Consider the following 24797-nt stretch of genomic DNA (forward strand, 5'->3'; position numbering starts at 1 on the left):
AAATATAATAAATAAATAAAAATCACAGGCCAGATCTTTTCATCTACATGCCATGCCATATTACTCCACGTAGATAAATAAATAATAATAATAATAAAAAAAGAGGGATATATGCACCTCTGGGTAACATTCACAGGCTTGCGGGCAGTCCTGGGTTGACAGATAGGGGGTTTAATATGTGAGGTCTTTGATCAGATCTGTGGGGGACATGGTGTTGGAACAGGCAGATAAACTGTTTAATATATACTACGTTAGATAGGTCCCCAGGTAGCGGGGAGGGGGGTAGAGGCGTGAAGATGAGATGAAGCAACTCGTCTGAGGTTGGTTTGACAGTTCCAGAAATTGCGTTCTGGGTTTCTGAGGCCTGTTCTGCTTTATCATGGAAAGAGAGTTTTATAGTGTCAAGATGAATGCAAGTGTATGTGAGCATGAGCTTACTGGGTAGTTCTACAGTGTCATTAAAAAAATAATAACAAATATATATATGTGTATATATATATACATGTTTCATATTTGTTCCGGGAGGAAACAGCATCTTTGGAAAACCTCAGAAAAACAGCAGTAACCCCAATGTTAGGAGCGTTTTTGCAAAGAGCCTGCCATACATTTTGTTGTTGTTGTTGTTTTTGTTGTTGTTTTTTTCGTTTTTGGGTTTTTTTTGGTACCGAGATGAAGGAGAAGAACCGAGAAAAAGTCCAAATGTTGTTGAGAACCTTGTGTGTCCATTTTTGCAATTTTTCACTTTTTGACATTATTTGAAACTGGTTGATCTTTACATTGCATGTACATTTTTATGATTAAAGGACCAATAGAAATGCTGCAGAATTTATAAAATGTACTCTATTAGAAATATTACTAAATACTAATAATAAAAACAAAAATATTAATCAATTTAAACTTTTTATATTTGTTTTTTTATTATAGTAAAATATATACATATAATACATATAGGACATATTCCTTTTACATAGAGGGACATAGAGGGCGTAGTTACTAGGAGCTGCAAAAGTTTGATAAGATATATAATAATAATAAATAATAATATTTAATAATATATATAATAATAAATATATAATATAGGACATATATTTGATCTCATATCATGTGTTCTGCCTGCATGTGTGTGTGTGTGTGTGTTTGAGAGAGACAAGGAGATAGAGAAGCACACAGAGAGTGAATTGGGCACTTTGAGCTCATGCTATGAAATAGCAGAATCACTGGAATCTCTGGTGTGAGATGACTGTTTATTGGTTGTAATGGCTGATATTTGTCCGGTCTGTGGCGAGAGATGAGCGCAGCATTTGTGGATGTGCTACTGTGTGTGTGTTTTTGTTTTTCGCGAGTGAGTGAGCGTGACCGTGTGTGTATCAGAAGGCCGTGGTGCGTAGGGGTCATTCTTGGGGTGCTCCTCACTAATTTTCCGGCTGGCTGCAGTCCGCAGCTCTGCGGAGAACACAGCAGGCCTGAGGGTGAAACCCCACCACACCACCTCCCTGCCGGGCATAATCGGGTCAAAGCCACTGGGCTGAGTAATGACTCTCCATCACTCTCTACTACTCCACTACTCCCTCGACCTCTCTTGTGCAAGCATGCATAGGCCCTCTGCCTTAACCCCGATACACTGTCATTTTTATTTATTTATATATATGTATATATATTATATATACATGCTTGACAGACAAATGTCTATAAATTGTATCTACATACATTTTCACAGTTCACCACCTCCTGATCTAGCCAGTTTACTTTACCTTGAGTTCACATTTCTCTCTCTTCCTGTCTTTCTCTCTCTCCTTTCTCTCGCTCTTTCACTCTCTCCTTTCTCTGACACTTTATTTCTCCCTTTTCTCTCTATTTCTTTCCTCCTTCTCGTCCTCTCATTCTCTCTTTCTCAATCTCTCCCTTTTTTCTTATTCTTCTTTCTCTCTCCTTTTCTCTCCCCACCCACTCTTTCTTCCAATCCCTCTTGTTCTCTTTCAGTTTAATGATGGTGGCCGGCTTGTCGTCCTCTCTCACGGGAGTGTGAGGGTTTGGCTCAGAGAGCCGCATCTAAATTTAAACCTGGCATTTCTCTCTCTCTCTCTCTCTCTTTCTCTCTCTCTCTCTCTCTCTCCCTCAGTGTTTCAGTATACGTGGAGGCTGCAGCGCTGAATAAGGCGCTGCGTTAGCAAAGCCTCTCAACTCCCTCGTGGCTGACGGAGATGGCCTTTCTGTCTCGCCGATCTCTAGCAGTTCAATTCCATTTCACACAGCGCTCTTTACTGCTCCATTGTGACTCTGATCTCATAAGAAACCCCACACTTTGCCCAGGGAGAGTTAGCAAGGCAGAGGTAAAACTACCGGACTGTAGGAAGTGTTTAAATGACGCCCTTACTTACTTACTGTAGCCGCAGGTACGGATGCGAGGCTGCTGGTGTGACCACTAAGTATAACCTGAAAATTGGAAAATCCTGTCATCCATTTTACATTCACAACTTTATCTTACTCTGTCCTCACTTCTTTCGCTTTACAGTTATCACCTGCAGTGCTTCAGAAGTAATATTGATTGTTCTTTTATTGGCTAGCTCATAAACAACAAACCTGGGTTTCACTCACACTGTGCCCTACAGTAGCCTTACAATAGTCTGCACTACGTAGTGAATAAAACTTCCAGTTGAACCAAAGCCCTTGTCAATCACCTTTACCAACAATGGAACATCTACAGGCTAGTCCAGTAAATATTCTCCAGTTAGCATCTACTACCTTACATCTTCTAGCAAGCATCTCCTATGTAGCGATAACCAGCCACTGTCATGTGTCCTACAACTTTCAGCGTCTTACATCCAGTTAGCATCTTCCAAATAGCATCTTCTAACTTGCGTCTTCCAGCTAACTTCTGTCAGCTAGCATCTTTAAGCTAGAACCTTCCATCTAGTGTCTTTAAGCTAGCATCCTCTAGCTATGATCTTCCATCGAGCTCCTTCTGTCCATTCGGGTGGACCCCCGCTGTCAGCGCAGGCGAAGGGCCACTCGAATCCTCCCTTAATTGTGTTCTATCATCAGAGCGCTGGGAGGAACGCAGCCCCCAGATTAGCCTCATTTACGCCTAATCTTCTCCCTTCACACACACTCACCACTGCACGGCCTGCTTTCAGCGGCTCGTGTTCCCCCGCTGTTTATGAGAGTTCAAATAGATGTTTCATGTCTAATTGGGGTGTGGAAGTGTATCCTAATCAGACTATGTGTTCCGGTTTTCCTTGACACTTTAAATCCTTGATGGTTCAAATGTTTGGAATGTTTTCCTTTCCCTACTGTGGATTGAATATTAATTATTCACTATTTAGAAGCACAAACGCACAAAGCTTGAAAGTGCATTATTTAAACCTGCAGCAGTTTGTGAAATGGAGTGCTCACGCAGTTTTTTTTGCACCTGTTTCTTGTGGTTTGCGTCTCTTTTCGCTGCTGTGTTCACAGCTGCGGTGTTACCACATCTGGAGTCAATAGATGAAGAATAGAGGAACTTCGGCTCTACTGTTTTCAGACGAAAATAGTGTTTCCGAAGCTGTTAGAGCTTCGAAACAAGTTTTCGTAGCTTACTGGCTGCTGCATCTACAGTTCTGTCAATTTTAAATGTAGCTCTAACCTCTTCTCCTTCAGATTTTTAACAAGTAGGAGGACCAGCATGTTGTTTTGTATAATCACAGACGGCTCATTGCTGAGGTCACGCTAATGTCAGTATAGCTCCGGTAAATAAATTATAAATGCAGCGTCTCTGAGGACACGGTGATATGTACGTCAGTGTGCACCAGAATACACCCAAGAGAAAGCGTGACTCACCGCAGCTGAACCTGCTAGCCTCCATGCTGCCCTGCTCATATGGACCAGATGGATAGTGTTATAGCCTAATAACATCTTATTAGTGTGTTCTCTGTAAAACACCACTAGCCTGTCCACTCTGAGAGGCTGCCAATTCCGGACCACAGACGTACCCAAGCATACATAGAGCCACACACGTCAAAAGAGGACGTCTGAACCAGTAATGGCCCCCGCTCGTCAGCCACATGGAATGCATTAGCATTATGTCTCTAATTGTGATGAAGTTAGACAGGCTATGAACAGCAAAGGCAAAATCATCTGTCATTATGTAACAAGTTGAAACCTGTCGTTGAGTCAGGAGTGTTGGATGGTGGCTTTCCAGGAGTAGCATTGGAGAAGGCATTTGCACATTTGGATTAGTGTATTGCTTAGACCCAACCTATATATTTATAAGCTACATTATAGCTGAAACAGTGTGCTTTTAAATATGATAAAGCACAATTTTTTTATTATTTATAAAGGCACACTTGTGAATACTTTTAAGCACTGAAAAATTATCTAACTGAACACTTGTTTTACGGACTTATGCAAAGGTTTAGAGCACAATTATCATTTGTTGGCCGATTTTTTTGAATTATTATTATTATTATTTTTTAATCAAATGTTTGGGCACATTTTACATATATTTTATATTTTATGGAAGAATGCTCCACCCTAATTGACGATTGTACATTTAAGACATCATATAATATTGATATATTTGAGGAAGACCTACACCACGTATATGTCCCATATCAGGGGTGTCCAAACTTTTGCATAAGACTATATAAAGGATCTCCACTCAGGTAAGTGTTCAATAGGAACACCTTCCTTGTTTTTTTTTACTCTCTCTCCACTTCATAAGCTCCACCAACATCTAATATATACAGTAGGTGTGCACTTACAGACTCGATCTGCTGCCATGTGCAATTTGCCAACCACCCTCCACCTTGTCCATCATTGTCCAGGACCTCTGTTGACAAGATATTATTTGGGTGGTTAACCCTTCTCATTACAGCAGTGACATTGACATGGTAATGTATGGTCCTGGTACTGGTCCCTCCCTAAAGGCTTTCACTGACCACCACGCAGTCCTGCAAAAAAGGCTGGACTCCACTTTTAAACTGTCTGATCAACTGAACTTGCAGTGCAAAGCTGCTAACCCAGAAAAACAGCATGTTCGCAAGGATCTGTGAGCAAACCTAAGCATACTTGGGCGCATGTTTGCTAAATCATGTAATTAATTAAATGTGGTCTGAAAAGCAAGAAGAAAGGGGCTATATACTGTACATTAAAACATATGCTCTGCAAAGCATTGATTTATGCATTTAAGGAAAATCCCTTTACATGCTGCCCACATGAAATGTATCCATTTCATTATTTATGGTTCTTTTCATCGACATCCACTTGATTCAGATGCACAAAGAGTTGTCTAGCTTTTTAGTGAGCAGAAAGGCTGGAGTTGGCCCGGTTTGATATGATAGTCACAAGAGAGGCATTTAATGGTTGCATACTGTCTGCAGCTGCGAGTATCTGTGTAGCGCAGAATCCAGTAACGAAGCGGCTAAATTGAGAAATTGAAGCCATAGCCTCCCCTGTGTGGCTTGAGACCAAGGCCCAGTCCACATGTATCTGAGTATTTTTAAAAACAGAAGATTTTGTCTGTGTTATTTAGATGTAGAATCCCTAATTTCGTGACTTGCATAGTACACTACAAAGGGAGTATTGTGCAATTTAGGATTGAACCTCAGTATTTTCTCCCTTCTTCATGGTGTTTTGACGCCCCATGCAGGCCTGGCATGCTCATGCAAACGTTTTCGCCTCTGTGTGGCTGGAAATATTTCAAAAACGAAGGGAGGGAAATCTCAGTTTTTTTTTTAAACAGATATCCGGATACATGTGGACGGGGCCTCAGGGTTAGAGGATCTGTCAGAGGCGGAGCCAGTTGTCCTTAAGCCCTGCCCTCCACACACCACAGAGAAGCTGTTGGCTTCTGCAGCTCCGCAGTGGGTTTGTAGAGTGAGGTAGTGCAGCTGAGAGGGCGGGCCTTTGGCGCTAATTAACACAAACCACAAAGCAGAAGTTGTACGCTGGGCCAAAATGTTTACTTTTAATGAGAGAAGGAGAGGGAGAGTTCGCTCATTTTGCAGTCATTTTTAATAGATAGTATTTTAATGAAAACACCTTTTGTCGCTGATGTAATCATTGGCAGAGTGCCAAAACTATTTATTAGCCAAAAACATAAAAACCTTATCTTATTACGGTGGGATTCTGCATGTTAGACAGCAAGTGAACAGTCAGTTGTTGAAGGAGGATCTGAGCCACTTTGTCAAGAGCCAAATCGTGATGTCTAGGTCCAGGAGTCAGAGCATCTCCAAAACATCAGGCAGGCTTTGTAGGGTCTTACCAGGATGCAGTGGTCAGTTTCTACCAAAAGTGCTCCAAGGAAAGACAACCAGGGAGCCAGTGACAAGGTCATGGTTGCCCAACGCTGATAGGTGCGACCGATGAAGGCTCCAACTCACAACTTACAGGACTTAAAGGATCTGCTGCTAACGTCTACCACAGGACACCTTCAGAGGTCTTGTAAGGTCTGTGCCTTGACCTACATAGTATAAGCCAACATCATAACACAATTCGATGTAATATTATGTGGAAGAATGTGTTCCATCCCACCAGTGGCCCAACAATCTTACTAACACACATAATGTTTATGTTTTTCTTAGGCTTTTCTCTACATGTATTTCATCTACTAAACCCAACCCTGTAAAGCTGTCGATTGCAGCTATCCACTCTTATAACTACACATTTGTTCCTTTGTAGCTGCTGAATCATTCATTTTTCTTGCAGTTGCAGATGATAAGTCTCAAGGAGGTATTTCCAAATGTTCACTGCTGCAGCTTAACTTTGCAGGAAAGTTTTGGATATGCTAAACTAAGCACATATTTTAGGCCGCAGCGTTCTGACTTAATTACTGAGCAATAAGTTATGAGTGAAGTGAGTGTATTCGGGCTACTTGTTCAGCTTTCCTAAATATATCTGGATGTTTCGGCTTCTCTGTAGCTGTGGGACGTGTTTCGTCAGCAGTGCTGCTACACAGAATGAGTTTCAAAGGCAGAGCCGCTGGTCTGCTGGGGCGTTTCTCACTCCTGTCTCGGGTCCGGCACACTGCGTTCGGGCTTGATGACTTGTTAACGATGAGTCAGGTCAGGTGTGTTGGAGCAGGAAAAATGAGGCTAGAGGCAGGAGTTGGGAAACGTGGCTCTGCTGAACTGCTTTTGCAAGCAGTGGAGACATTGCGTCACTGTCTCCTCCTTTATTTTTAATCCTGTCCTGGTAAACAGTGGCGTTGGGTCAAAAGTTGAACGTGAAGCAGTGATGCCTCCATCGTGACATATTTCTTGATGAACATTTTTATAATTGGCTCTGTGGAACAAGTTTGTGTTAGAGAGAGAGAGAGAGAGAGAGAGAGAGAGGTTCTCACACACCCAGGGATGCCAGGGGCTTGCCTGCCAAGTAGAGTTTGCCCACTCCTCTCTTTTTGATCACTTTGATGTGATTTCAGCTTGTTCATTATTCATCAAAACAACACATCCTTCATGCTCACCCGGCATTTGCATAACGAGAGAAATAAATTGCCCTTTGGTCATCTAATTGAGAGCTTTACTTTACTAATGATAACGTTACTGGAAAAACTCCTACCTGCCGACAGGTGTTCAAGGACAATTATCAGTTTAGTGAGCGGTGAGCCATTTGTTAAGGAGACCGAAACGACTGTTCATATTACAAATTAAAAGTTGACATAGATAGAGTTGCTGTCATTCAAAAATGGACAAAACAAATGGAAGTCAGTTTTTATGTCATTTTGGGACTTTTTTGTTGCCACATTTATTATCAAATTTGCACACAATATTTAGAACAACTGCCAGATTCAGTGATGTCCATAAAAAAGTGACAAAAAAAGTAGATGCAGTCATTTAAATTTGCTACTTGCAAATTTGCTCTACACCGCATAGCCCAACCACTGCACCTTCACCTTTATAGGCTATGCATTGACGTCACATTCTCGCTGAACACGCCCCCTGTAGGCGGACTGAGTGGTAAAACATTTGCCAACATGGCTGCTTTTAAAAGGGAAACAGATTCATCCAGATTACCAAAGAATCAATGGTCCATGCACAGTGATGTGCAGCCAGGAAGGGTCCAGCTAACCCGAGGCTCAAATCAAGCCTCATTTCTGTGAGCACAAAGTCAAGCATGTCCAACTATACTCAAAATAACACATTATACACACACACAAGCTTACTTCACCCAGCTTCACACTTCACATTTAATATACAGCCCATCAATACAGCATGAGTGACGTCACTCAGAATTTAAAAGCACACACTGATTTCCTGTTCACACATAAAAACACTGTACACACACTACAGCATATAAGACCCCCTGTCCACACACACATACACACACGAACGCAAACACACAGGCCTCTTCATTCTCCTGATATATTAGAGTAGGTTCGTATATCACAGGTGTGTGTGTGTGTGTGCTTGTAAGAGGGCCCATAAACATGTTTTTTTACGCAGACTCTCAGGATACTGGCAGGGGGCTTGTTTATTATCTGTAAAAGCAGCCCTATTAAATAAAAATGCTCTTCTGCCTTGAAAGAGCACACTTCCAGTCATTCCACAGCCTGTCATGTGCTCTGGCTTAAAACTGACACCCCAGGCATGCCCCCTATTGGTGGAGAAGGGTAACGTCCGCATGAAAGCAGTACAGACACCTTTAGTGCCCTGTGCTCTAAGAGTGTGTAGGAGTGTCTAATGCAGTCAATCTGTATTTCTATTAGAATGATGCAGTGCTGGCCAGTATATTATCAGCTGTACTGGTATACTGGTGTTGGTCTCACTTAACAATATGTCATTGTAAAACAAAAAAAGCCTGTTCAATGTTTCATAAGACATAATATTTTATTCCCACAGCAATAATATGTATACTGTATGGACAAAAGTATTGGGACGCCCACACATTACACATACTGGAGCTTTTGTGACATCCTGTTCTAAATCCATAGGCATTTATGTGGAGTTGACCGCTTCATTTGCAGGAATTGGAAATAATTTGGAATTATTGGAATTATTTAAAATTATTTTTTTTAATACAGACTCATGAAAATATGTATAAGTATGTATAGTCACTAATTACACAAACACACATGAAGTTCAGTTTTAACAATGCACAGTATACCTTGAAAATACAGCACGTTTGACAGTATTCACAGAGAGAAGAAACACACACACACAGGTGAGCGTGCCCATTCTTCCAAGCAGCACAAATGCAAAATGCAGCCTTAAAAAGTCATAAACTGCTGTGATATTGTCACATGTCTAAAAGTATCCAGACACCCTGAATGAGCAAAATCAGGTACTCATTTCTAACACAAGCAAATATAATCTCCAGACTAAAGCATTGCCAATTGAATGGGACATTCTGGAGCAGCCACACATGACCCTAAGGTCACCACGCCCAATGCCAAGTGTGTGCTGGTTTGGGTATAAAGCCTAGGAAGGTATGAAGGGTATGAAGCAGTGGATCTGCCTGCTCTGGAGTGATGGAGCTCCATCCAATACATTTGGAGTCGGAGCAATGTTTGTGATTCAGAACCAATCATCCACCATTATTACCTGACCTCACCAATGCTCTGGTGACCGAAAGCAATCAAATCCAAAAAGCAGACAGTGTTCTATCCTGGTGCAGAGGCTTCCCAGAAGAGTAGAGGCTGTCACTGCAGCAAAGGGAGAACGTACCCCCCCTAAATAATACCCCTGATTTGTGCAGAAAGGCTGGAGGAGCAGGTGTCTGCAAATCTTAGCAGGTTCTTGTGTTTGTAAAATACAGTGATAGAGAATGTTATCAACAGCTCCAGCACTACAGGTACAGGCAAGCAAGCAGATAACGGCTGAAAGTGGAGCTGGCAGCAGGCCGTCCGGCCCACACCGACATGACTGAGACATACACACACACACACACACGCACACGTCTCCCCCACAGCGCTCTGCACGTTACTGTTACACTCCCCCTTCCTCTCCCGCCCCTCTCTCTTTAAACTTTCTCTGTTCACTTTTTTGTTCTCGTTCTAGTGAGTGTGTGTGTGAGAGAGTGTGTGTGAACACATTGTACACGCGCTTGTTTATTGAATCAGCAGCAGAATGGGGAACAAACCGAGTGATTGGCGCTACAAAGGGAGGCGCTCTGATTAAAAAGCTTCTCAGACCCGCTTAGCGGAGGAGCGGAGAGAAGGAGGATGATTGTTGCCTCTTAAATCTCCTCCATCCCTTTTCTTTCACTCGCGACTAGATTACTCCCCCCTTTCAATTCCGCCCGCCGACTTCTCCCTGCTAGGCCGCTTAACTCCACAATGCACACGTCTAACCTCCCTCCTTCTCTCTCTCTCTCTCTCTCTACTCACCACTCTCTCGCTCACTCTCCGTATACATTCTCCCTCTCCTCTTTTTCCTTCTTCTTTCTCTCTCTTATTTTCACTTGCTCTCTCTGCCCTCTTCTCTCTCCTCTCTTCTCTCTGTCCCTTTCTTTCTTTATTCTCTCCATCTTCTCTCTCTCCACATTCCTCCTTTCTTCTTTCTGCTCTCTCTCTTTCTAGATCTTCTCTTACTCTCCTCTCTTTATCCTCTCTTACTGGCTACTATCCTGCTCTTCTCTCTCTCTCTACCCTCTCCCTATATTCTCTCTTTCGCTAAAATTCACGTCTTCTCTTTCTGCCCTCTCTCTCTCTCTTTGTCTTGCTCCTTTCTCTCTCTCCTCTCTTACCCTCCTCTTTTCTCTCTCTGCCCTATGTTCATCTTCTCGCTCTGTTTTTTCTTTCACTCTCTCTCTTTCTTTCCTCTATCATTCTTTTCTCTCTCTTTCTCTGTCCTCTCTCTCACTCTTGCTCCTCCACTCCCTCCTATCTGTTTTTTTTCCCTCTGTTCTTTTGCGATCTCTCTCTGTCTTTGCTCGCTCTCTCTCTCTCTCTCTCTCTCTCTCTCTCTCTCTCTCTCTCTCTCTCTCTCACACACACACACACACACACACACACACACACACAATATCCATCCCTTTCTCTCTCTCTGCCCTGTCAAAGTCTCTTTCTTTTCCTTCTCTCTCTCTCTTGCTCTCTCTCCTGTCTATTGCTTCCTATCTCTCTCTCTCTCTCTCTCTCTCTCTCTCTCTCTCTCTCGCTGGTCTTGAGGCGTTACCATGTCCCACACAACCCCTGCTCTAAACCCCCTTTTACTCTCCCCAGCATGCGGCCCGGCTCTTCACTGATTTGTAGTTAATTGCTAGGGAAGTTTGTTTAAGTCAATGGGGATTAGGCAGGGGAAATTTTGAGTGGCAGCCAGGGGAGGAGGGCAGGGGAACCACTGAGGGGAATGTCTGCTTCTTTTGGATGCAGGTAAAAGCCGGACAACATTATGTTTGGAGCTGGACCAACTGTCCATAGCTTTCTCCTGCTGCACATTATGGCAGGAGCAGACTTGTTATCATGCCTGTGCTTTTGAGGCAGGAGGACAAACCTACCTGTAGATGGTAATGGACTAGACCAGTGCGCTGTCAGGATGCTATGAGGGTACCTGTAGAGTCCTGGCTGGAAGAATAGGGCTCTGTATTGGAGAGGTACAAAGCCTCAGTCACTCCCATAGCCCTCCTGGGTCGGCTCTGGTTCCACAAATAGGGTTTCAGGCATCGCTGAGATGGAGCAGGTCTGGTGCACAGTCAGTGCGGAGGCCTGATACTCAGCCCAGGCCTAGTTCTCCTGATATGTGATATGCAAATATTTCACGGTGAAAGGACTTGCATGCTTGTAGTAGAACGGGCTCAAGGAACTGACACCCCTTTATGTCTGTCTGGCTGGCTGGCTGTCTTCCTCAGTTCAGTTTAACTGTACTGTACAGGCTAGATTATTTACATTAAGTTACATCACTGGCAACCAATAGCATTTTAATAACAACAGCTTTCAAATAGCATTTTTAACAAACCCTTAACAACTGTCACTCACCATCCCCCCTACAGTAATACCTGATGCCATTTTTAGGGCTGTTCCATTACTGCAAACTCAAGACAAGAAGAGACGAGACTTTACTTTTGCCTAAAAAGGCATTGCTGTCTGACTCATTTGGCCTTTTTCAAAATGACATACAAAGCTGTTTATGTGAAGTAGGGTAATAAAATACTTTGGAATACTTTGGTGTTTCAAAACTATCATGATTTCCTATGTTGAAGATTTCCTATGTTGACTTTTGTGGCAAACTGCTCCATACACGACTGCTGAAATAATGACTTTGTGACTCAGCTAGCAGGCAAAGCTAGCAGTTAATGCACCTTGTAAGGAGTGCTTCTTATTCGAAATCTTAATCCTTACCTAGCCTATATGTAACAAAAATGGTTACATGTGGTGATAGATGGGATCGTAATACAGAGGGTACTCAGAACTAGGTTTATGTTTTGTGGGTTTTCCAGTGTCCGAAGGCAGTGAGAGTTGCTATAATGCCGAACCAAGTGAGAGAAGGTGAAAGCACCAGGTTGAACAGTGTAAACCACAGCAATGTGCGGAGCTATTTCATCAAAAACATCATTTTCAAAGAAACAAAGTAGTTAATTATTTTCTTATAAAATCACTTAAAATGTTCTGTTTACAATATAATGTGTTAATAACTCTTAAAAGTGGTTCAAAAGTGTAGTCTTTTGGTTTATAGTAAATGAATGAAATTTATAGTTCCAAAATGAATTCTTGAGAATTGCAGTGCATCCAACAATAAGGGTAGTAGCACTGTTATTTTATATGGCAAATACACAAAACACTGTAGCACACAGAGTGCTCCAAGTCCAGGTCTTTATAGATTTGATAGGGTTAAACAACAAGCTCACTGGTTATCATAAAAATGTTAATATATTACTACATTTTAAATGCTCAATTTTTTCTCTCTCTCATGCAGGTGCACCAGAAAGGAGAAGTGTGAGAGGTCATCCGAGCCGCGGCGCTTTGCCTCGAACATCAAGCAGTGTGTGAGACTGAGCGTCCACCCCAGCAACATCTCCGTGTCCCAGTACAGCGTCACGGTGAGCGTGGGTCCGAAACCCATTTCAGAGCTCAAGCACACACACACACACACACACCCACACACTGTCATTCCTCATGGAGTGACGATAAGCAGACAGGCTCATTCAACAGAGAAAAGACATCAGTCACTGTTAATGTGACTGAATGCAATAAATGATTCAATAAGCTTCATGGGGAAGGAGAAAGAGAAGGAGAAGGAGAAACCTGCAGCCCGTCCCTCCTCTTGGTCCAAAGACGGCCGTTTTGCCATGAACCGAACACTTCCATAAATGCTAACAAGGCTAACAGCATGTCAAAGGCAATGGGCTCCAATTGGCGAGATTGTATTTATTTTATGGTGCTATCAGTTAGGTAATAGTCATCATTACACAGTCATTGTTAGCAATGTTTGCATCTCTGACTGAAGCATTCCTATGAGATGACGTGTTAGAGCCATTAGCGCTCCCCTCCCTGCTTTACTGTAACTGAATTAACCTCCAAGGTTGTTAGCGTGTAGGCTTCTAATGCTCAGATTAGTGTATACCCATGGCACGGTGTATGACTGTGTATCCACGCATACCATTTAAAGTCTTCTCAGGGGCTAAGCCCAGTCTTATAGGCATGCTGATACTGTGTCTCAGCAAATTATAAGCAGACATCCTGCAGGATGCTTAAAGCCCCTCATTCAGTGTTCAGACCATGTGTGGTCCTAGTTTCCTGAACACTCAGGAATGAATGACTCGACCTTACGTTGTCTGCAAACGTGATGCTATTTCACTCCCTCAGACTCAGAAAATATTGATACCTGTATTTTATGAATATTTTATTATTGTCAGGAAAGTGATTTGGCAGGTTTTGCACTGTCAGGGCAGTTTGTACATTAAAAATGGACCCTTGTTGCTTGTCATTGTCTCCTCTCCTTAAGCTGCGAGTGGCCTCTCGTGTAATGTACGTGTTCTGCATTTGCGAGGCGTGAGGTGAAGTTCGCAAGGGCATGTTAAAACCAGTATTCAGGAGGAGGCTATGACTTGTTCGGAAGCTGTTCTGAAGGAGTACCAAAGTTTGCCACAGGCCACATACACTGTACAGGTGTCAGAAGAAATAATATGAAAAAACTATGCAGTCATAGCTGCCAGCACAGCTATTTGTGTTCGATTAAAGGGCAGAGTGGATGAAAGCCCATGGATTTAAGGGATAACCTTTTTCACTGCTTTTGGGATGAGGTAGGGTGGTGATCATCCAACATCCTGACCTCACAAGTGCTCTGTTGTCGCTGAATGCAATCAAATCCTCACAGCAATGCTCCACAATCTAGAAGAAAGAAAGGATTGAGTTAATAAACATATTATTGCAAAATTCTTTATGTTAATCAATCATAAATCATGACAATTACTCCCTCATTTTCCTTTTTAGGCCAAAAAAATTATGATTCCCATTTAATCAAGAATTGCTCAGCCCTGCAGAGGGGTGTGTGTTCATTCCTCTGTTCAAAGTTCACTCTGATTATTTCACCTTTATTCTCAAACAGGAGTGGAATAATATTTCAGCGATCAGCAGCTTGAGGTTCGCTTGGGCGGCCTCAGATGGAGACTTTAACCTTTTCCCAGCGAGCTGGGGATTTACCATGATTTTACCTGGCCTGGCTCCACCTGCGTGCCAGACAACATTTCGCAATCAAGCAGGTTCAGGAGACTTTCTGTTTTTTTCCCCATGAAATTACCCAAGGCGAAAGCTACACATTTCAAATCCAGTTGATTGCTGGAAGAAAAAACATGCTGGCAGACACAAAGGCGGAACCGTGCAGGCTGGTCCTTGACCTTTTTTCATTATTAAATATTTGTTTGAAGAGCTATGCTCAAAGCTGCCTCCCTTCACCAGAGTCTGCTGGGAGTTGTTGGGTATTGAAGCTAGAATTTGTTGTAGGGGAGAAGAAAGGGAAACAGAGGCAGACTTTTTTAGTGAGATGTTTTAGAAATGCATCCTGAGGGCTTTCTGGATGGGGCTGGATTTGTGTGATGTGTGGGTTTATTTATTTATTTATTTTATTTTGGTTAATATGCAGAGTAGGAAGCGACTCTCTGGACATCAGAGACCTACGATTTCCCCGAAGACACCCTTTCACTGTCAAGTAGCCGACAGCATCATGCAGCCGCTCTGTGTGTGAGAGCTAGAGGTTCAGAATTAATGGGATGCACATTCTTCTTGAGTTCTTGAAGCTTCTTAGGCTCCTTGACTGCATTCCTAGATTCCGATTTGAGTGTCATATTCTCTCTTAAACTCTGATAAATGCTTAGTAAGGTTTTGGTGGAAAATGCTAGCTCAGAAATGATATATTATATTGCTTTTCCACCTTTTTTCATCTAAATTGCTTTGCATTGCCCTTAGTGCCCTCCCCAGACCACTAGCAATGCTTCCGGCACTAGGAAGGTAAGGATGTGGGTACGGACACAAGTCATTAGTTCTCTTCCATTAATGCAAAGCATTTACAAACGGGTAGCTGGCACACTCCAAGGAGGTCCCAAGCTTCACCACACCAGCTAACAGACTCTTGTGCCAGCCAACATTGCTCAAGAGTGATGAAGAGAGAGAGAGTGCCATGTACCCACCTGGAGATAGCATGGCCAGTTGAGCTCTCTCTGACTCCGGCTGCTGATGGCAAAGCGGCGTGATGCAGGATTCTAACAATACACAGTTTTAGTGTATGTGATATACTGTGTATACGATATACTGTGTATAAAGTATCACACACACACACTGAGAGAGGTTTCTCTCTGATACTGATACATAGCTGCTCTGGGAAGACAAAGCCAAAAGCCTTTGAATATATTGCTGACGTTAAAAAAGTAATACAGACTCTAAAACTCTTTGTGAATGGTTCCTCAGGGTTCTCTGCTCTCTGCAGTCTTTTTGAACCATGCCAAGATAATAATGACAGTAAATCTTCACAGTTCTGGAAGCTGTGCTGCTCATTCTGGCACTAGTCAGTGATTGAGTACCTACGTAATTGAAGTTGTAAGTACACATTGCTTCACAACATACCAAAACCAACACTGTAGTTTGTATCACACCAGGCTTTCTAGCTAATTCAAATAACACTCCCATGTGTGGTGGTGAGAGGGGTATAGGCTGCGGAAATGTAGTAGAAGCATTACTGAGGCATTTATTGAGTGTTGTTCAAACACTGCAGTAAAAAAAAATTGTATTAGGAGGCACTGGCCTACTAGTCATCCATACCCTCTTATCTTGCCTTGCATGTAGAAGCAGTAATTCCCAATATAACTTCAATATACTAGATTTATAGCATTTATGCCCTTGTTGTTGATGAGTTGGTTGATTTTTTTGAGTTTCGGAAATCTTAAGGTTTTATAATCATATACTTTGTGTGCTATTAAAACAAGCCACATGCACAACCATCAATAACAATCTTTCCCATCCCCAGAAAGCAAATACGTACCACAGATCAGCATGGAATAACGTGGAATAACATAATGTTATGTCTTTGTCCAGATCTGGGTGCTGTAACTGTCGCAGGCACAGCCGGGCCAATTGTGACCCAAAATGCTGTACAACCATTTTACATGGTAGCTTGTAGGCAGGCCACACATGGCTTCTCAGGCTGGGCCAGTTTTGGCCCACAATCCACTTCCCATTGCTATACCTGAAGCCTAAGTGCCTTAACTGGTCTGTATTTGGCTCAGAATCATCTGCCATCTAAGATCTCCCACATGCTGACAGTATCTCATGCTCTTTCCTGCATTATGAGAAGCTCCTTGATTCCAGACTAAAAACTCAAGTCTCAGAGGGTCTGAGGAGGGAGTGATGCTTAGCAAACACCTCAAACGGTTCTGCTTGGAATTTTAGCGAGTGCCTTTTTATATTTGCATGTTTATGGCTTGTTTATTGCTAAGATTTTAATGAAGTTTAATGAAGTCAACTGGTTCTAGGTTGCTGACACTATGGCAGAGGATCACTGGTTCGAATCCTGTATCATGCCATCAGCAGCCAGAGCCTGAGAGAGCACAACTTGGCCTTGCTCTCTCTGGATGAGTAGATGGTCCCCTCTCTCTGTCTCTCCCCACATCACTGTAGTGTGATGGTGGCCAGCACAGGCATCTGCTAGCCGATGCATCAGAACTCGGTGCTTTTCAACTGAGCGCATTGGTTGCCTGGTGGCTGGTGCACATGTGTTGTAGAAGGCATGTGTCAGCGCTTACCATCCTAGTGTCAAGACCATTACATGTGATAGGGAAGAGTACAAATGAATGGGTTGGGTCAACGGGCCAGTGATGCAAATGATTGAGTCAAGGCCTGCTCAGCCCAATCATAGTCCCACCACTGCTTCCGGTGTGTCTTGCCATTGCACCCTTGCATAATATAGAGGAAAAAGACAAATCGCCATAAGATCTCCTCCTAATCTCACTCTGTTGTCCTAGACATGATCAAGACCTGATTGACAAGTGCTATTTAAGCGCTATTCCAATTTTTCTAATGTTTTGAGATTTAGCACCCTTGAGTTTTTTGATTCCGATATAGTCTCCTATCCTATAATCTCCTCATTGCTTTTCTCTCAGCATCCTATCAGTTCAGAAGATCTCATGCTTTTCTCATTCATGTCCAGAACCCACTAGAGATAAATACTAATGTTCATCCACTGTTTTCTCCTAGGGAGATCTTTCATTGATCTTTCTTTGAAACATGAAACAAAATTGTCTATATGTTTTAATGAAGGTGTAAGATGTATTCCTTGAGGAACGTTTGGAGATTCTTCAATCTGAAACTGTAAAGGAACCTCTTAAGGTGCTTTAAAGAAACCTTCAAGAAAAGGTTTTTCAAAGAAAATGGTTCCATGGCGGTCCCTCAAAGCACCTTACTGAAGAACCTCCAAAGGTTCCTCAAGGATCGTTACTTTTAACAGTGTCGAACCTTTTCCTGACTCTTTTTCTCCAGCGCCGCTCTAACGAAGTTAGAGAAGTAGTTTTAAGAGCGTGGGTTCAGATATATTCAGATAATACAGTACAAGTACAGTATAAATGTCACCCGCTGCAGCGAAGTGGTTATTTGCTGTGAAACATCAGTCATGGCTGCGTCGCGGCCTCTGCGCCCTCTCCAAGTTTCATTTTAATATAGATTGAATATAGAGACTTTAAAAGTGTGCCAGGAACACTGGAGGTGGAACCACTCGGTTTTCTCTGTCCCCTCAGGGCAGGAGCCGCTGCTTTCCATCCGTTCGTATTTAAGCCCCTCACCGCGATCGCTCTGATGCATTTCCATTTTAAGTAACTGCTTCTGTGTGATTATTTCCCTAACGCCTTCCCTGATGTTTTTTTCTTTTTCTTTTTTTTTCCCGTGGATGGCCAAGGTAATCACGGAGCAGAGAGCCGACGATGCCTGTGTCACGGATGGAGCATTGGAGGATGGGAGGGGTCTCTTTTTCTCTTTCTTGTTTGTGGGGAGCCTCTCGTCGCGGGGGCGAGCCGATTTTCATATTCATGCCGGCTGGTGTTCGGATTCACCTGCTCCAAATGTAATTGAAGAAATTCTCAGCGTGGCTCTCTAAAAGGGAAAAAAAAAGGGGAGATTAAATCCCAGAGAGGCGCTGGCACCGGCTTGTGTATCGAGAGAGACAGAAAGGCACCGAGGCACCGAGAAAGAAGGAGAAAGAAAGGAGGGAGGGTTCGGTATCTGCTTGCAAGCGTCTTTCCTCTCATTAAACAGCAATATAAAAACAGCGCGGGTCAGCCGTTCTGCGGGTGAGCGCTGTTACAGCCCATATCACACATGGAAAGCTTTGTGGCCTAGCAGGGCTGACGCTTTCCATCAATATGGATATTCGGAGTTGACCTACTTCACCTGCTCGGGCGGCTGAAGGACTAGTGCTGCTGCGCTCCGGCCTTTTTCTCCACATCACACAAACTCTCAGCATGGAGAGAAAGGAGCTTACGCCTGTGTTATTTAAAACAGGGTGTACTTGGTGCTTTTTCTTTCATTCACTTCTACTGACCCCCCTCCCCGCCCCTTCACTTGGTGAAGAGGGGCTTGTTGGCTGAATACTGAATACCATTACTCTGCGCTAACAGTGCTGAACTTTTTGCCGTGCACCAGTGCATCACATTCACAAGCATGTTTATTAGAAACCTCTGCCTTGTACCTTGTATGTCTACTTTAATGGTACATGTGGACGTTGTGCCATCCTCTTGCCCTTTATCCAGGTGCCTGTATCCAGAGAGCCCTGTTTTCTGATGCTGTGTCTCAGCCTTCAAGACTCATGTATGTAAATGAGACTAGTTCAGATTGGCTGCCCTGGTATTGTGCCTCATTACAAAAAAGCAGCGGCACAGCTGTCTTGGGTACACTCGTACCAGCACCACGTTGTACCATGCCACCATCATATTAGCAACACTGTCAAGAGTTGAGAATGATCTGCCATACGAATATTGAGAGGTCCGTCAGCAGTGGTCTTGTGATCAGACACAGACCAATGATGATTGAGCAGTTAATAAATTGTGCATCAATAGATGGACTATGGTCTGTAATCGTACACATGCAGAATACAGTGGAGCTGTATTATAGTGGTCAGCGAGTAGTCTGTTACTTTTCAGAGAGCATGTTAAGTCTGGGAATGACCGTAAAGCTAGGGGAATGGATGTAAGTGCAAGGCCATTGTTGTGTTTTTGATGTGTGTTTAGTGATAGTCTACCAAACAAGCATGCCACTGAAACATGTAGCGGGACAGGCCTCGGCCCGCAGCCACTGTGCCTTAGAAGCTTGTAACTATCATTTTCCTATGGGGGTGTGTGGGGAGGAGGGGGTTGTAGGGCGGTGGTTGTTGCGCTTATTGGGTTGGACTCGTTAAACTGAACTCCCTCAGCGTGGATTAGGCAGCCTCTAAAAGCCTGCCGTTCAGCTGGCAAACTACAACAGGAGTGGGGAGATCGCTGTGTGAGTTCTGGCCGTCGGTTCCGTGCACAAAAAACGCCCGCTGCTGAGAAATAAGAGAAAGAGCTCAAGAAAACCAACAGTCGTTTATACAGGCATTTACAGCTCGTCGAAACGGAGGAGTTTGTGTATGTAGAAAAGAGAGAGATAGAGAGAGAGAGAGAGAGTGAGAGAGAAAGAAAGATGGAAGAGAGAAAGAGAAAGTGAGAACATGGAGAGGGCAGATAGAGAAGAAGAAGAGAAAGAGCAATAGAAAGAGAGAGAGAGGGAGTGAATAAGTAAAAGAGAGATAGAGGGGATCGGAGAGAGATAGTGTTGAGAGAGAGAAAATGGGGAGAAGAAATAAGAGGGAGGCATAGAAAGAGATGGGCGAGAGACAAAGAGAGAGAATAGAGAAGTCAAAAAGAGAAAAGGGGGAACGAGTGAGTGGGTAAAATGGATGAGAGAGAAGATAGAGAGAGAACTAGATAAGAGAGAGGGCAAAAAGAGAGGGAGAGAGAGGAAGTGGGTAAAATAGAGAGAGGGGATATGAAAGAGAGAGAGAGAGAAGGAAGGAAGGGAAGAAAATAGATAGACAGAAAGACAGGGGGAGAGACAGAGAGAGGACAAAAATAGATTAAAAGAGAGGGAAAGAGAGAAAGGGGTAAAATAGAAGGAGGGGATAAGAGAGAAGAGAGAGAGAGAGGCCAGAAAGGGAGAGGGAGGGGTAGAAAGAAAGGGGGATATACAGAGGGAGAGAATGGAGAGAAGATATAGGGGAGGAGAGAGAGGAGAGTGAGAAGACGTAGAGAAAGAGAAAAAGTGAGAGCGAGAGTAACAGGGAGAGACAGAGAGAGAGAGAAAAGTGAGGGAGAGAGAGGAAGCAAAAATGAATGCAGATAAAAGCTGAGGAGAAATGACATCATCAGTCTTCTCTCTATCTCCTCCTCATGCTTTCTATCCTTCAGCCGCCCCTTCTGTGTCCAATGAATCATATTAAAGTCAGGGTGGGCCTACAGATGGCCGGGTGAAGGCTCTTGATAGTGCTGGTCATTTCCCTGCTGTAGAGATGGCCAGTGTATGTGTGTGTGTGTGTGACCTGCTGCTTCGCTGGCTCCTTTGTATCAGGGGCAGACGGTCAGACTCAGATATTTATCTAAGCGGTTGGCGTATTTATTTGGATTCTTGGGCGTCTGAGCTGGAGCTGAAAGTTAGAAATGTCCAGTTTTTCGTTTGTTTGTCAGTCAGGTCGTGCTCAGAATACAAAGCACACAGCAAACCTTACCGCATCTGCAGCTTCCACTAGGATTTTGCCCAAGGATGATTGAGTTTACTGGACAAATAGCGTTGCCTAAAACACCCTCACACGCGAGTTCAAATACACAGCCCTGCTGCTTTGCCATCAGCTCCCGGAGTCCAAGAGAGCCAAAATTGGCCATGGTCTCTCCAGGTGGGTAGATGGTGCTCTCCCCTCTCATCACTCTTAAAGCAATGGTGGCCGGCAGAGGCAGCTGTTAGCTGGTGCGGTGGAGCTGAGGACATGTCAGCTACACTGCAATGCCGGATCAGTGGCAGTTCGAAAAGAGGCGGTGGCTGGGTTAGCACTGGTCGAACTGAGCTGGAACTTACAGAACAACAGAGGTCGAGTCAGGACTGGGGTAACAGGTAGTTTAAGCTCACTTGGGTTTCTCATTGGGGGCCTAAAACACCTATTTCTGGACCAGGGACAAAATTGCTATATAAGTAAAATGACATGATCTGGACAAATTGTTGGAACTGTTGTACTAAGCCTTATCGATTGCACGGTTATTGTTCATTGCTGTCTTTAACTGTCCCTGTCCGTCCTCTCTCCCAGCTCGTCCTGGAGGCTCACAACGTTCCAGAACTCTCCGCCGGTGTGAACTGCACCTTTGAGGACCTGGCTGAGATGGACGGGCTGGTGGAAGGAAACCGCATCACCTGCAGCTCCCCGGCCGAGAAGGAGGTGCCACGCATTGTCGTAGACCAAGGTGTGCGCACACACACTATCCTTATACACTGATCAGCCATAAAATTAGCACTAATGACAGATGAAGTCAACAACATTTATAATCAAGTGAGCAGTCATAAAGAGCAGTGCGGTTCAGATAAACGAGAGGCTTTGGTTCCTGAAATTGGGACTGCAGAGGGACTGGTTGACACTTTTGGATGGTCAACGTTTTTCACTGGTACACCCAGTCTTAGAAACACTTTCCAAGAAATAGCACCGCAGCTCCACGATGCTTCTGCTATCACATGGCGCTGATGATGGTGTGTCGAATGGCACAGCGTAAAACACTATGTATCAAGGAGTCTAATATTAGTGCTTTCCGGAGCTCCGTCAAGAAATGACTTGCCACGCAGCTCAGGAAAATACTGATAATTGGTGCAATTACATCAGCGGTGAGAGAAAATGGTAGGGCGCGCTGGCGCTGTTGTTGAGCGAGCTCGGTGTCTGCAGAGCTCTACCTCAACCCAGATAAACACACAGCAAGCAAAAGGCCCTCGAAGCCAACCAATTTAACCCTGCCTGTGTCTCCCACTTACTCACACGGCACAGTAATTGGAACGGCTGGATGGGACCATGTGCCCCACACTCCTCAGAGACGTTGCATTTGCATCATGCGCAACAGAGAGAGAGGGAGCGCGAGAGAGAGAGAGAAAGACAGAAACCCAGAGTGAGAGAGACCCTAGAGCAGAGACGGACGCTCTCATGCTCTTTTTGTTTCTCATTATCTTGCCTGCAGCTGTTGACTTGGTGCCGCAGGATGTGTTTTGTAATTGAGTGAATAATCATCTGCTAGATTGGCATTTCCCTTCCATCTCCATCCTCTCCACAGTCTCCCTCTCTACCAGTTATTTCTCTCTGTCTGTTACCGTTACCTCATCTATCTTTCTTTGACCTTGCTTGACCCACTGTTTCTCTTTCCCTCACTTGCCTTTTCTCTCTCTTTTCATTCTCTCTCTCTCTCTCTCTCTCTCTCTCTCTCTCTCTCTCTCTCTCTCTCTATCTCTCTCTCTCTCTCTTGCTCTCTCTGTTCCTCAGTTATTTCTCTCCTCTCTGTCAGTTGCTGTTCTCATCTGTCTCTCTTTGACCTTCCTTGACCCCCTCTTTCTATTTTCCTCACTTCTCTTTTCTCTCTCTCTCTCTCTCTCTCTCTCTCGCTCTTCTTTCTCTCGCTCAATCTTTCTCTCTCCATTTCTTGGGCTCCCTTATTGCCTTTTCTGTCATTCACGCCCCTTTTTTCTCTCTCTCTCTCTTACTACTTTCTCCTTTCACATACCTCTCTCCCTCTGTTCCTCAGTTATTTCTCTTCTCACCGTGACTTACCGCTACCTCATCTGTCCCTCTTTGACCTTTCTTCACCCCTCTTTCTCTCTCTTTCTCTCACTTCCCGATTCTCTGTCCATCACTTCTTGTTTTCACAATGCTCCTTTTCACTCTCTCTCTCTTTATCTCTCTCTCTCTCCTCTCACGTCCCCTTTCTTGATCTCCCTAATTTCCTCACTCTGTTCTTTTTCCCTTTCTCTTATTCCATTCCTCTCTGTCTCTTTGTCTCTCTCACTGTCCTCCTCTTTATGTCTCTTTCCTTCGCTTCTCCTTTCTCTCTTTCCCTCACTTTTCTCTCTCTCTCATTTCTCTTCATTGTGCCCCTCCTCTATTTATATCTGTCTGTCTCTCTCCCTTACTTCTCCTTCTCCTTCTTCATGTCCCCTCTCTCTCTCTCTCTCTCTCTCTCTCTCTCTCTCTCTCTTTCTCTTTCTTCTCTTGTTTTCCTCCTCTTTATGTCTCTCCTGCTTCAACCCCCCCCCTCTCTCTCTCACTGTACTCCTCAGCTGCAGTTGTTTGCTCCAAGAAGCAGTCATTGGCAGCGTTTATTGTGCGAGATAAGAAAGAGAAAGGACAAACAGACTCTTTCTATCGCTCTCTTGTTCGCCGCCGTGGTTGGTTAACCTCCAGATAATTGAAAAGCGCTCACATCTGGGCAGCTGTCTTGAGCTGGGCAATTTTTCATCATACCAAAACGTCGCAACGTGGCGATAATGAAGACGCCACACTTCAGCTGCAACAAGGGAATACCTCCTCACGTTTATGCTGTACGAGGCAAGAGATGAGAAGAAGAAGCACTCAAGTACAAAGACAGATGTTCATTCTGTCCCCAGGTCTCCATACTGAAAACCGTCATTCAGTGGGTCTGATTGAATGGGTTTAATTTTCCCCCAAAGGGAAGGAGACCTTGCTAAAGCAGCGGTAGTGCCCTGATAGAGAGTCAGTTCAGTGCTGTTCATACTGCGGGTATAAGCTGTGCATTAAAGCGATGGGCAGCGGCTGGACAGGACCTGTTGCACTTGGATGTGTGTATGGGTGGATGTGTGAGGGTCTGTATGAATAATGACAGGTATAAGTCCCTGGAGACGAGTGAAAGGCAGTCGGGCTGCCGTGAAATTACAGGTTTGGCCAATCTGCCGGGGTCCAGCGATCCTGAAAAGCTTAGCTTAGTGAGGCCTAACGCAAACACACATGCACACCTACATGCAGAGTTGGAGGGTATGAAATTACAACCCATGTCTATTATTATTTGTTATATATATATATATATATATATATATATATATATATATATATATATATATATATATATATATATATATATATATAATAGAATTTTTTTAATGGACCATAGCAAATACACTTCAAATCAAGCTCATTTTTAGTAAATATGTATCTCAGCTAAATTAGATTTATAGTTGCCATAAAACACTGGTAAAGGACTGTCAAACCATTTGTGGTAAACTTTAAAGTTTTTAGCTAACTGTTGATTATATTCTGAATTATTGCAAATGTTTCACTGGAACGTGGCATCATTCCGAGCCTTAAAATCGGACTTCCAAGATAAATAGAAAGCAGTGTTATGTAGCCAGTAAATCACAG

At 43.6% G+C, this 24797-nt stretch overlaps 1 protein-coding gene across 1 annotated transcript in view; it reads left to right on the plus strand.

The window, feature by feature from the left end:
- plxna4 (plexin A4) overlaps window positions 1-24797 on the plus strand; it is a 317535-nt gene that overhangs the window by 201557 nt on the left and 91181 nt on the right. Inside the window, exons 6-7 of the mRNA XM_072672908.1 lie at window positions 12828-12951; window positions 21702-21855. Coding sequence (XP_072529009.1) covers window positions 12828-12951; window positions 21702-21855 — 278 coding nt within the window. The remainder of the gene's footprint in view (window positions 1-12827; window positions 12952-21701; window positions 21856-24797) is intronic.

This window comes from Salminus brasiliensis, chromosome 2, assembly GCF_030463535.1.
Source record: "Salminus brasiliensis chromosome 2, fSalBra1.hap2, whole genome shotgun sequence".
Taxonomy (NCBI): domain Eukaryota; kingdom Metazoa; phylum Chordata; class Actinopteri; order Characiformes; family Bryconidae; genus Salminus; species Salminus brasiliensis.